Here is a 12,676-nt window from a genome sequence, read left to right as displayed (position 1 = left end):
TGATCATTTCAGCTTCCTGGTAAAGCGTCCAAATAAATTCCAACAAACTCTTCGACTTCAGCATCCATACTTGTAATGAGAAGCTGACAGTAGCAAGTCTCATGCATTAAAAATAAAATTACACTTTTATCGTTTTGCTGCTTATTTCAAGCTTGAGATGCAGTGAGCGGTGTCTAACTGCAGTCACGCATTTTCTTTCAGGAATTACTCTCTTGCAGAGTGCGAACCACAAATGAGATTGTGCCATTTCAAGGGGAAGAAGCTGAAGACCCGCCTTCAGCTTTAAATAGAAAAGTCAAAAACCAAAAGAGAATGAATGATGTGGTGGGAGAATAAAGGCAAGGAGTTTTTATTTTTATTTTTGTTTTCCTTTTGAAGGAGTGGGCAGAGCTGAAACCGTAGGCAATGTGGTTCTCATCAGTAATATGTAATATTGTTTCTCACTCAACAATTACGCCCCTGTATTAACATCTCTGAAATCATCTGAGCTGTGGGAGGACAGATGGCTTAGAGATGTCTTTTTAAGCACAGCTGGTCATCCAGGTGTTGTATGATCCCACAGGGAGTGTCTCTGCGCTGCTTTCTCACAATTTGATCTCTTCAGATTCCTGGAGATGACCCCGTTTGACTGGCTTTTGATCCTTTTTAATCCTTTCAGCTGACAGATTCATTCCTTTTCTAAACCGCAAGGGTTTGAGATGTTTGCAAAGACCCGAGGAGAAATCAGTACTGATTCTTCAAACCGCTGTGCCATATAACTTGGCCACAACTATGTCCAAATGCACTTTATTAGGTGTTTCGTTTCATCCTTCGGGCTTTTAAAAAATGGGACGGCTTTTCAGTCTGATTACAAGTCAAAATAAACTGCTAAAAAAAAAACATTTATTACATGGAAAGAGAAGAAAGTTATAGAACGTTGTGACAAACTGTTATCTGGTTTGGAGTTTCTCTAGCCTAGTAAAAAGCAGCCCCTTGTTCTACGCTTTGCTTTGTGAGGAGGATCTGGACTCTCAGCTTTTAACTTGTGCAAAAGTGTTGGAAAGCATGTGTAATTTAAAATAAAAGGAAAACAAAATATACTTAAAGATAAAAAATAAAGAAAGCTAAACGCTTTGCTTTAAAAGATATGGTTCACTCTGCACATAACCTTATTAGTCAAATTCAGAACAAAAAATTTAAATGGCCAGTGACAATAGTGTGCATCACTTGATTTTTAAACATTTTCTGTGCCAATTGCATTTCAGATCTGATGCCTCAGATCGGATCGAGGGTTCCCTCCTTTCAGCCTGGAACTTTAAAATGTTAACAAACCAAAGATTTTAAACCAAAATTGGAAAGAGCAACAATGTATAAAGGGGAATAGTCGCCTGAACCACAAAAAGTACCTCCCTCTGATTTATGACTGTCATTTATTCACTAAATCAAACCCTGGCAGCATACTAATAATCCCTAAATAAAAATCCAGAGCTAAAAGGGACTGGATTTGATTTTCCCATGACTGAAAAGGCAGATATACACAATTTCCCAAAAGTGCATACCTTTTTCCCCTCCCAACTGCTGCTGTCTTTAGAAGTTCTTGCCAATTTAAAACTGAAAGCGCAGAAAAGGAAGCTGATCTGTATTGCAAAAGTGCTCAGCATAATACCCCTCGGCCTCCACTGATAAAAATACAAACATCGAACATAGCCAAGCATTATATTCTAGTCCATCTTCAGGAGTTGTTAAATAATCCAGTTGCCTTATAGTCACAGACTTCTCACTGATGCAACAAAAAGGAAACCACAAGATCGCTGTTTGCATCTCTTGAGAGTCATTTACCAAACCGTACCATCAAGATTAGAAAAGTCAGCCTTACCTTCCCAGGAAGCACTTGGGAAAAGTGGTAAGCTTGCGCTTCCGGTCCTTAATGAGGTTCCCTTTGGTCATGAGGTGGTAGAGCTTCTCTCCTTTCTCTGAAACCATGACCCACGTGTCCTGCTCCATGCCCAGCCTCAGACCTGTGCGGAGGAGGAAGCCGTTGCGGGATGAAAGTCACAGAGATGTTTGCACTCAACTCCTGGGCTACTCATCAATTACCAGCCAGAGAAGGTTAATGCCCTCTAATTTTGCCGGGTAAGTAGCACCGTCTGCGTCAATAGTCTTTAAGCGGGGTTAATGTCTCGCATTACGGGACATTTATCTAGTGCAAAAATTAAAAAACGTGCTAAATGGACTGAAAACATAAATTACTGGAGTCAGATTATAGCTAATAACTCCATGTGACGCAAGCTGAAGCGGCTTTTTTTACTTTTCCTCCGCTCCCTTTCTTTCATGATGGCCTCCAGCCACTCCTGTTTCTCCTCCGGGGTCTTGGCCATGCAGACGAACCACTTGTTCTTGGCCGTGTTGTGGATCTTCCAGCCGTTGTTAACGATATTCCCGCTGCTGTGGTAGTCGGCTGTGCAGCACAGAAAAGAGCGCACTGTCAGAAACAATCTCAGGGATTAACTTTAGAGGTTTTACAAAGCCATCTAGCAGAAACAAACGTTTTACTGAGTTCATGTCTAAGGGGAGAGGCATCAGTTTGGATTCACTTTGATTAGGACACTAAAAAATAAAACGCACTATGGGTACTAACAAAAAAAATAAACTTCTTTAGAAGATTTTGGAAAACCAAATAAAATTACGGCAGTCTCTTTTAAACATGCATGCATTTTGTAAATTATGGCTAAATATCAACTGTTAAGTTATTGGAAAAACTATTTTTTTGAACTCAAACACCATCCACATATTAATTTCTTTTTTAGTTTGAGACCTCAGATCTCTATTGACTGGCTTATTAATCATCACTCTTATTTTTTTTAATTAAATAAATAAAAAACAAATTAAGAAGGACTCATTGTTTTTGTAATAATGTACTAATTTACAAGAAGATCCCCTCAGAGCTGAAGGCTAATTAAGATTCACTAGTAAACTCTGAAATCATTTACACTGCTCAGAAAAACAATTTACACCCCAGCAGATTTTTTTTGTTTCTTTTTTTTTTTTTTTCATCTTGAAATGTTCCAGATCATTAAACATTTTGTAATCAGACAAAGAAACATTGTGATGAATAAATCACTTAAACAGGACCTGTCTGACAACTTGAAGTAGGCCATAAGATCTCATCACATCCTTAAATCTAACAAAATTCATGAATAGATGAGTTACTGACATCTGCTAATCTAGAAAGGGTTAGAAAGCCACTTCTGAGGCTTTGGGACTCCAGCGAACCACAGTCAGTCATTATCTATTCGTGGAGGAAACATGGAACAGTGGTGAACCTTCCTAGGAGTGGCATCACCACCAAAATTACTTCAAGCATCGATGACTCATAAAGGAGGTCACAAAAGACCCAGAAAATCATCCAAAGTACTGGAGTTTCCCATTGCCTCAGGTAAGGTTAGTGTTCATGATTCCACCATAAGAAAGGAAATGACATCCAACCCAAATAACCAAGAAGAACACAGTGTAACATTCGTCCAAACATTTCTTGATGATCCCTCAAGCCATTTGGAGATTCTTCACTGATGAGACGGAGAGTTTTGGGACTTTCAGGCTCCGTTTCACGTAATGGGGAACGAATCGCCTTTGTAGCAAAACCTCTCAGAGATCCTGTAGATATTATCTGCATTCCAGTTGATTTTTTATTTTTTTTTTTATGCAACGGTGTGGTCTTAATAAAAGAGTCTTAGTAAAACCTGGTTTTCTAAACTACAACCAGGCAGAGCTTTAAAACGACTGCATGCACAAGCCGCTTACTTTTTTAGAACGTCAACGTCAGTGTCAGACTTAATGCTGCCACATTGTGTCAAGCAAAACCACGGTAGGAAGTGACACAAAAACCTCTGAGCGCATCTTCGTCCTTCACAAAATATAAACAAAAATGGAGCAGCATTACATTTAACGTTTGTAGGATTTGTCTTTGGCAGGGAAAAAAAAAACAAAACAAGTGCCATATTACCCTCTAGAGCTATACTCTTGTGTTTGTTTTGGTTGTATTTACCCTGAATATCCTGCACAATGTCTGCTTCCTGCTTTCGGAGCGGTCTCTGGTCCACCTGCATCCACATATGCATTCGAATTGCAAATTCACTTCAACCAAACCAAGACCCAGGCTTTTAGGTGGACCAGAATTTGAATTTTTGGTCTACATTAGAGTTTTATTGCACATTTACACCCTGATTTGGAAAATGAAAGTGTGAAGCAATCTGGACACTCTAGGCAAAAGAGCTAGATTTAGCTTACAGTGGATTAAACAGGGCTAGTGTGAATGCACCATAAGATGATCATGATCAAAAACAAAAACAGACTGAGTTGATACCTTGAAATTTAGTGGAATTAGATTTTTTTTTTTTTTTTTATCTTTTGGGGAACAATTCAAATACCCTCTAGCTGAACTCTCTTTTTTTTTTTTGTTCACAAGTAACAAAAAGCACAATATAATAACCATCAATTTTAAACATAGTTAAAAGCAGATATAGTGTGGTGTTCTATGTATGGGATTCCTCGAGGGCGTTGGTTTTAAGCCCAGGCAGCGAATTTTGGCCTGGGAAAAAGTCAAAGCACTTTCATTATCCAGGAATCCCAGCTAAAATACTCCTGTCACCCTGGATTTCAGAGATCTCCTGTCTGTGGTGCAGAACACCCGTGAGTTTCTGCTCCGCTGCCTGCTTCACATGTTTATCCTCATGCTCTCTCCAGAACCAAACCTATCAATCTCCCACCAGAAACATGAAAACCCGTCTGTCCATCCAAAGTCTGCTGGAAGGGAGAAGGTGAAATCTACAAATATAAATGATAATCAGCGGCTGCAAGAGGCCAAGAGACACAAAGCGCAGGAGTTCGCCCAGAACAAGCAGTAGCGCAGTCTCAAGGATACGTAACCACAGACGGTAAAAGTGCTGTTGGATAAATAACATTTTAACCACTAACAAAGTAATATTACACAGAGTTTAAGCCGATGACTAAATTGTTCACCTCTTTGCATAAATTTGAAGCTTTATTTAAGCTTTGCAAAAGGAGCAGAAATCAGAAAATATAATTGAAGTGGGATTTTTGTTTTTTAATTGGAGGGATTACCTGTGCCATCGTCCACATTTTCCACCTCCATCACCTCGGTGTTGATTCTTCCTCTGAACTGGTAGCGTGGGCCTTCGCTGGATGCTTTGCTGTTTTTCAAACGCCTTCCGAACAGAAAAAAAAGAACCACATGATTCGACTTGAAAGGTCAAATCTCTCTGTCCCTTTATAATGTCTGCACCGCCTAACTTCTTTGTCAAAATACAACATCTCAACCACGCTCGATGGCAACCGTGACCAAGATGCTTAAAGAAAATTGATCTTTGACTTTGGAATTTGAGTGGCTTGCTTTGTGGAGAGAACTTGGGATCATAAAGTCTTTGTTTGGTAACCAATCCTGAAAACTCAGTCGGTCATCAATGGGTCTGACAGCCACAACATGTGGAGGTGTCAACACAGAAAATGTGCAGACGACACAAAATTAACCATAAGTCCTTTGGGAAGCCAGCCGGTGAGCGGAACAGATGAGACCAGAAGAAAGGATCTGGGATGCCCACAGCATCACAGATCCTCCTGTGTACTTAACATTGGCCATGAGATGCTTTCCCACATATTCAACTAAACTGTCTGCTGCTAAAATCTAAATTTTAATCCAATTGGTTTGCTTAAATAGCATATTTTCTTGTTGTTGTTTTTTTCCATTTTAAAGACCGACTTAAGGACATTAAATCTAGCAATCATGCAACAGTAATTACAAATCTTAAGACGGAACTAATCAGATTTTAAAAACTATAAATTGGTGAATTTGTTTCACCATAAAATGAATGTACTCTACTTAAAAGTTAGATTTTTCCTATGTTTTTTATTCTACTTTAATAAAACTTGAACTCAAGTTTTTTTCCAGTCTTAACCAGGGCATCCACTAATTTCAAAATTTTGGAGAACACATTTGATTGTATTTCCCCCCCTTTTCTTACACAATAAATGCATGTGCTGTTTGAATTCAATAAAAGAAAGAAAATGTTTATGTTGAAAATAAGCAACAAATAATCAATGAAGTAGCACCGGCTGCAACTTTATCCACAAAAATGTACTGCTTCCTATACGTTTGTGTGTTTATGTGCATTTTAAAAGTAAAAGTTCATGACTCTACTTGTTCAAAATGCATCTGCACAGGAAGCGATATAAAGCCGTTGCTTCTAGAAATATACACAGACAGAAACTGCGCCGTAAACGCAGCGTGTTAAAACTCACAGCAGTGTAAAAATGGACATGACACACTCAAGTCAAGAAGACGGGAGATTCACCTGTTTTTTCTCTTGCAATAAACCAGAAGCTTGTCAAACAAGAAGAAAACCCTCTCTTGTATGTTTCCAGCTGAAATCTTTAGCAGGACGCCCTGCATCAGCATCTCTGTGCACGTATCTGTGATGTTGGATCCCTGGAGGGGAGGGAGGCAGGGAGACAAGCACTTCAAATCAAATAGTACTTATGATAATATACAGTTTTGTTTTGACATTTTGTGACGTTAATTCATTTCACTTTTTTATTTTTATTTGTAAAAGCATTTTCTTACATATCACTTTCTTTCATGCCATCATATAAAATCTCAAGTAGATTGTATCTGCAACATAAGACAGTGCATGGGGGCGGGGGGGATTTTTTTAAATCAAATGGGGATGAATAGTTTTTCAATATCTCTCATGTGCAGATGTAGCGCTGATCAGATGGGGCTCTACATAGCCCAGCCTTTCCTGTTCCCTCTCTCAGGGGTCTGTGAAAACACTCCCTGCTTCCTTCGAGCAGATTGCTGTGGGACGTTAAACGCGGGGTGGTTAATAGCCTAAAGAATAACATCCCGTCCAGCCGGGCTACACGCTGCGCTGTCGCGCCTGGTCACCACATTTCTTGGGCATCCTGCTGCCGAAGTGATAAAGTGCGCTGTCTTTTCCCTTAAACTTTGCGCGCTCTGGGAATTTATGCGCCCCCGTTTGATCAGCCTCTCTTGGAGCTAAAAATAGCCCCACATGCGCACAGAGCTAGAAAATGTGCTAAGCATTTCCTCCTGCTGGAGACATGAGCGGGCCAAAACCTTTCAGGCTTTTTCCTTCTTTCCTCGCCCTTTCTCCTCCCTTTTCCTTCTTATGAGCAGTTCTCACTTTCCCCCCCTGCCCCGTCTCTGCTCCTCTGTGTCTTTTATTCCTTCCTCCCCGCTTTTTTTTTTTTTTTTGTGTCTCTCTCTCACGGCTTTTGACCAGATGTTAAACTAATTTGCAGCAAGTGAATGTGTGCACACCAGACAGAAAACTTGTTTTGATCATTCGGAGCCAACAATGACATCAAACAATCTCAGACAATGAAAATACATTTCCTTAAGCCAAGCCAAGTGTTACCCTTTAGCGTTTTGTGACACATTAAAAAGAAAGCTTGTTCTCCTAAGGCTAATTCGGCTTGAGTCAAAGTTCTACTAAGCACCATAACCTAATTTTTTTGCATGCTTTTAATGGAGGCAACCAACTACCAGACATAAAAAAGGCAACAACCATCAAGAGAAAGGATCAAGGTCTAGCAAATTGGAGGACAAAACTACTTTTGCTTTTTTTTTACACCTTAAAATAGGTGTAGAAAAAAAAAAACTTATGGTAAATCCGATTTCAAACATTACTGTGATTTAGTTCAAGCTTTCATTTATGTACTTTGAATGATTGTGTCTTACATCTACAGGAAACCACGCATTCATCTTGTTAGATGATCTAAACATAACATTAGACCAACAGAAAAAGTTCACTGCTGAATCTGATTGTTCGAGTGCTGATCGTTCAAGTGGAAGAGCGGAAGGAAAAAGTAGGATTGAAATAGGTACGATAACGGCATCCTTGAAAGGATTGTGAAGCAAAGCCCATTCATGAGTTCAGGGAAGGTTTGCAAGGAGAAAGCAGCAAGTCGAGTCAGTGATTCAAAAGAGACCATCACCTGTTGCTGTGACTCTCCGTGGGAAAACCAAGAGACTTTTAGGTCAAAACGGGAAGTTTGATCAATCTGCATTAAGTAATATTACCGTGTTACCAGAGAAGCAGCAGCCAGGAGTACAAATGTCACCCCACCCAACTCTGAGCCCAGCACTGACAGTACTTAGGCTTAGTGCTTACTTTAGCTGGTATATTTGTGTATGTACTTGATTTTTATTGTGTGATTATTTCTATTTCGATTTGAAATGGAAACCACAGTTATACAACAAGATGCTTAGCCCCTTTTTTTGGCCAGTGAAGATGATTGACTCAAGATGAATAACTCCACATCTGTTTATGCTTCTGCAGCAGATTTTACACTGAAACACAACAATATGTCCTGCTAAAACTAAAAACAACACATCTAAGAACAATCACTGCTGCTAACTTTTCTCCATTTCTCCATCATCTCCATTAAAAACCCAAAATTCAATACAACAGGTCAATTGCATCTTATTACTTATTTTTACAAAACTACTGGTTCTTCCATAAACCATCTTGTTAACTAATTTTCTGATAGATCAACACAAAGTAGTTCACCTTTGTGGAGTGAAAGTGATGCATGTTTTTTTTTTTTAAATCATCATAAAAATCTGAAAAGTGTGCTGTGTTTTCACATCGAGACGCCTGCAACAGAATGACTTGGATCAAATCATATTCATGTGTTAGAGTGGTCCAATCAAAGTCCAGATCTAAAACCAAATCAGAATCGGCTGCAAAACCTAAACTTCAATCAAAAACTCTAAATTTACCCAATCTGAGCTCGAGTTATTTCGCATAAAGGAATAGTGAGTTTATAGTTGTTCCACTTCACAATCCTGCACTTCATTTGTGTTGGTCAATAAGATACAATCTCAGTAAAATATATTGAAGTTTGCCGGACCTGAATACCGAGTAGCAGACACGACTTGAAGATCTGGAATAAAAAGCCCTCGGTCAAAAGTTAAAGTAGACTAAAATGAAACAGTGGCACAAAAAGGTAATGAAAAATTAAAGTCCTTGATGGAGACCCACCTCCCATCCCTCGATATGGGACTGCCATTCTTCTAAAATCTCCAGCTTCTCCATCTGCCTCTTGGCTTCATTGATGCTGGAGCACACCGCCTTCATCACCTGGAGGGACTCCTGCACCAGCGCGTGGTCGTTGTGCTTCCTCGGGGTCCTCTTCAGCAGCTCCTTTGAAGTTAAAAATAGCACATGTACACAGAGGAAAAACAATCACACCCTGCTTTTGCTTTCAGGAGACATAAATCAGCTGGTTACATCTTACGGTTTAGATGAGGCGTGAAAAACCTGTAAGAAAACCGCTTTACATTTTTCTTCTCCGCTTCACTTTTCTCCCTCCAGCAGCTTTTCAGATCTGTGCCACCGCCTGTCGTGGCCTACCAACAGTGATGGGAACCTCATAGTCTAAACAGTGCTTCAGCATGTCAGCCACCACAGGGCAGATTTACACTCTTCTGGATATCTTTGCAGCCACTGATGGCTATCTGTGTCACTTCAAGGAGGAGGGGAGGCCCCCCCCAGCAGCTGGAAACCTTCAACTGGCTGAGCATCAGGTTACCCCCCGCCCCACCACCTCCTTATTATTACAGCATCCTTGTGCACATGCTAGTGGCTGTTTAGGGAATGCTGGGTGAATTAATAGATCTCAACAAGATGAATGACATGGGACCGCTCAGATCACCTAGTCAGAAACACAGCCTTTGAAAACGCATTGGATTTCACTCACGTTTCACGCAGAAAAAAGGAGAAAAGTCTGAGCTAAGAAGCGGGTGTGCAGGTGTGGATGAGTCCAGCTAGTGTGTCTGGATGAAGAGCTGGCAAGGAGCGATGGCGACAGGCCTCGTAATATAGAGGCGGCGTGGCTAAGCCTCTGAACTAAAGCAAAGACCCGTCGGTGTCTGCAGAACATGAGGGCCGTACTCACTTTGAGCAGCAGCGGGTACTTGCAGATCCTCTGTATGGGAGCTACCAAGTAGCCTTCGAGTGGGACCTCTGTGTTTTTCCTGCCTCCCAACAGCATGCAGTTCTGTAGCAAAGAAGACGGATGGCAGGTTAATCATTAAGTCGTGTCTGTGAGGTTTTAATGGTGGAAGCCTCTAATCGCTGAAACATTTTTTCTTCCATCACATGCAAGCCATAATAATTAATTATGGGAGTTATTTTTGATAAGATTAATAAGTTGTTTCCTTCGGCGCAAACATTAATCTACATTTATGTTCAAAGAATAAATGTGGAAACAGGTTAATGCTTGAATTCAGCTGGAGGAAATAGCAGCTTAACAGCTGGGGGAGCAATGACAGAGACATTGTACGTTTATTTAGTTTCAACGGTTTAATCTGGAATAAAAATTTGATGTGTTTGTTTTACGTTATTCAGATAAGGTCTGACCGGCCTAAATATGTAAGAATTTTCACAAATACATTCATGACTCCTTTAAAAAAAAAAAAAAAAAAACACTGAAATTGCTCTTCGTCGCTGAATCACAAACCGTGCACATCGCAGGAGGGGTGTCTGTCCCCACTGCCTTCACATGCAAATATAAGCTTTTGATGTTTGCGTCATGGTGTCTCCTTGGAACATGCCACCCCAGCCATTTTATTCAAATCCAAAAGTGTCGCTGCAGGGAGGCGATTGTTAAGCGCCAATAAATGCCCGCTCTCTCCATGACTCTTGCTAATAAATCCAACAGACCTTGTCTGTGGCTCACATGCGAGCACGTTTTCTGCCCTGATCACATGAGAAACCTCAAGGACAAATATAGTCTTGAGTGGTTGTTTCTGCAATTGCAGTGAGATTAAAATCCAAGTCCAGCACCTATGCCATTTCTACCATCAAATTAATTGTTTTTGATGCTTTGTTGGTATGAGTAGGCATGCTATCAATCACATTTTTTTTAGGTTTTAGATTTATTTCTCCTGAACGGAGAAAAGAGTCTGGTAGAGGATTTCCTTGAGCTTTAAAGGGAAGAATTGCTATACTGCATCTCCATTATGTTGAAAGAAAAAGTCAGTTTTAAGACATGATTTTGTTTTGACAAGTTTATACTGGTCACACCTGAGCATGCTAAGTTGACTACTATGTACTGTTCAGAAAGTTTGAAACATATTACATTGCATTTCTGAATATTATTACATCAGTGTTTCATGACTGCACAGTAAAGCTGCACAATACATTCAATTGCAATCCCAATTGATCTAATGTCTTGCTATTTTAGAGGTGCCCTGCATTCCCCACTCTGAATTCCAGTCCTATATTTAGTAAGTTAAATTAACGGTAACACTTTATTTGAAGGAGTGTGCATAAGACTGACATGACACTGTCATAAACATGACATAACACCTGTCATGAACATAAAGGAGTCTTTATGAATGTCTATGACAGTTGTCATGAAGTGTCATTTGGTAAATAATGGCACTTTTAATGTAAAGTTAAAAGTTGCATTGAAAGTCCACTAAAAATGCCATCTTTGCATTAAGTTATAATTTACAAAATAATGCAAAGTTGGCACCTTTAATTGACTTTTAATGCAACTTTTAGAGCAACTTTGCATTAAAAGTGTCATTATTTACCGAATGACACTTCATGACAACAGTCATAAACATTCATAAAGACTCGTTCATGTTTATGACAGTGTCATGTCAGTCTTATTCACACCCCTTCAAATAAACTGTTACCAAATTAACTCTCCTTGTCTGTGCCAACACCTTGTATGGATTTAAAAAACCTAGGGTGTGAAAACTCAGAATAAGTGATGGGGTGGGGGGGGCGTCATGGTCACGGAGAAAAATAAGAAAGAGAAGATTGGTTTGTGTTACTGAGATATTTTACTCTGTTTGTCAAACAGCTTAGAAGAAACAGTAGAGAACTAAATAGAAGAGGTTTCCAAATTTGCAGAAAAATAGCACACAAAGCAATACATTTCCTGCTTTGGCTTTGATCTGACAATCAAATCAAATAAGGCTGATTTAATTATAATCCACATTTTCATTTCCCATGACTATTCAGTAGGTCTAATGCAATTTATCATTTGGCGTACTGCCCTGCTAAAATATCTGAGCATTTTCTAAGTTAATGTACCATCAAAACATTCTACTGACTCGGCTAACAATAACAGTCTTCAGTGTGAAGGTTGTCACTGAGGGAAGAAACCACAAAGTTTTAGTATCCTTCAGGTGTTTTGAGTAGAGACACATAAAGCTATTTAAAACAATACGTCAAGACATTTGTGTTTTTCTTTTCGGGTGCTAAAAGGTATAAGAGAGAACAAGTTTCTTTCAGTCTAAGCTCTTAACAAATGTTGGCAGCCCTTCAGAAATATGACAATTGAGGTAAGGCTCTACATTATTTAAGAAATACACAGGGTTTCTGCTTATATAACATTCTAGAGAGCTTTAAGCAACAACTATTACGTTTTTTTCTTTTGTCTTTTAAATAAGTAAAACTCAATTTCACAGCAACTGATCTTTCACGCTCAAAGTGACTTCCCCCTCTTCAACTAAAATAAATAAAAATGACCAGGATGTTTCTGCTAAAATTCCCAGCTGCAATCCGAAATGGTTACATCAAAGCTTTGTCAGAACGTCAGAAACCATCCCCCACTCGCAGCTAAATTAAGACTTTGA

At 39.5% G+C, this 12,676-nt stretch overlaps 1 protein-coding gene across 1 annotated transcript in view; it reads right to left on the bottom strand.

Moving 5' to 3' along the window:
• prex2 (phosphatidylinositol-3,4,5-trisphosphate-dependent Rac exchange factor 2) overlaps positions 1-12,676 on the bottom strand; it is a 94,077-nt gene that overhangs the window by 59,194 nt on the left and 22,207 nt on the right. Inside the window, exons 5-10 of the mRNA XM_007554569.2 lie at positions 9,979-10,080; positions 9,063-9,224; positions 6,348-6,481; positions 5,101-5,204; positions 2,288-2,437; positions 1,856-1,997 (exon numbers count right to left, since the gene is read on the bottom strand). Of these exons, the coding sequence (XP_007554631.1) occupies positions 1,856-1,997; positions 2,288-2,437; positions 5,101-5,204; positions 6,348-6,481; positions 9,063-9,224; positions 9,979-10,080 (794 nt within the window). The remainder of the gene's footprint in view (positions 1-1,855; positions 1,998-2,287; positions 2,438-5,100; positions 5,205-6,347; positions 6,482-9,062; positions 9,225-9,978; positions 10,081-12,676) is intronic.

The sequence above is a fragment of the Poecilia formosa genome, unplaced genomic scaffold (assembly GCF_000485575.1).
Source record: "Poecilia formosa unplaced genomic scaffold, Poecilia_formosa-5.1.2 Scaffold64, whole genome shotgun sequence".
NCBI lineage: Eukaryota > Metazoa > Chordata > Actinopteri > Cyprinodontiformes > Poeciliidae > Poecilia > Poecilia formosa.
This window is presented reverse-complemented; position numbering and strand designations above follow the sequence as displayed.